This window comes from Plasmopara halstedii, assembly GCF_900000015.1.
Source record: "Plasmopara halstedii genome assembly, contig: Scaffold_3120, whole genome shotgun sequence".
NCBI classification, from domain to species: Eukaryota; Oomycota; class Peronosporomycetes; order Peronosporales; family Peronosporaceae; genus Plasmopara; species Plasmopara halstedii.
In genome coordinates, this window is record NW_020190023.1 from 856,926 (window position 1) to 857,346 (window position 421).

Here is a 421-nt window from a genome sequence, read left to right on the forward strand (position 1 = left end):
AGGCATTTTTAAATTATCAGAATGCTCTGCTAGAGCACTACTGCGGAAGCTGTCAGCGTCGACTGCGTCTATGACGCCACCGTCAACAACGAATGATTCCTTCCGACCCAGGCTGCTCATGGTGAGCGCTAAAACCTTAAAGGGTAAGGATGGCGAGAATCTTGTGCTCTGGATAAGAGAGGCCGAGATGGTTATGGTATTTGCCGTGCTCCCAAACGAGCAACAGCGCGTGGCGCTAGCTATCTCCAAACTCGGAGCCGAGCGCGAGAATGGGCACTAAAGTGCGGTGCTTCAGTTGAAGCTGCGTTTTCTCCCTGGAAGGAGCTTAAGCGTCAGTTTCTGCAAGTGTTCTCACCGCCCAATCAGGCATATCGCGTAAGGATATGCCTGATTGGGTGTTTCCTTGCTGCCCGACAGGGTA

General features: G+C 52.3%; 1 protein-coding gene across 1 annotated transcript in view; it reads left to right on the top strand.

Annotated features, from left to right (window-relative positions):
- PHALS_07705 (hypothetical protein L917_08446) overlaps window positions 1–280 on the top strand; it is a gene marked incomplete at both ends in the record, with an annotated part of 522 nt that extends 242 nt beyond the window's left edge. Inside the window, one exon of the mRNA XM_024721219.1 lies at window positions 1–280. This exon is cut by the window's left edge and continues 242 nt beyond it. Within this exon, the coding sequence (XP_024586341.1) occupies window positions 1–280 (280 nt within the window).
- Window positions 281–421: the final 141 nt, after the last annotated feature.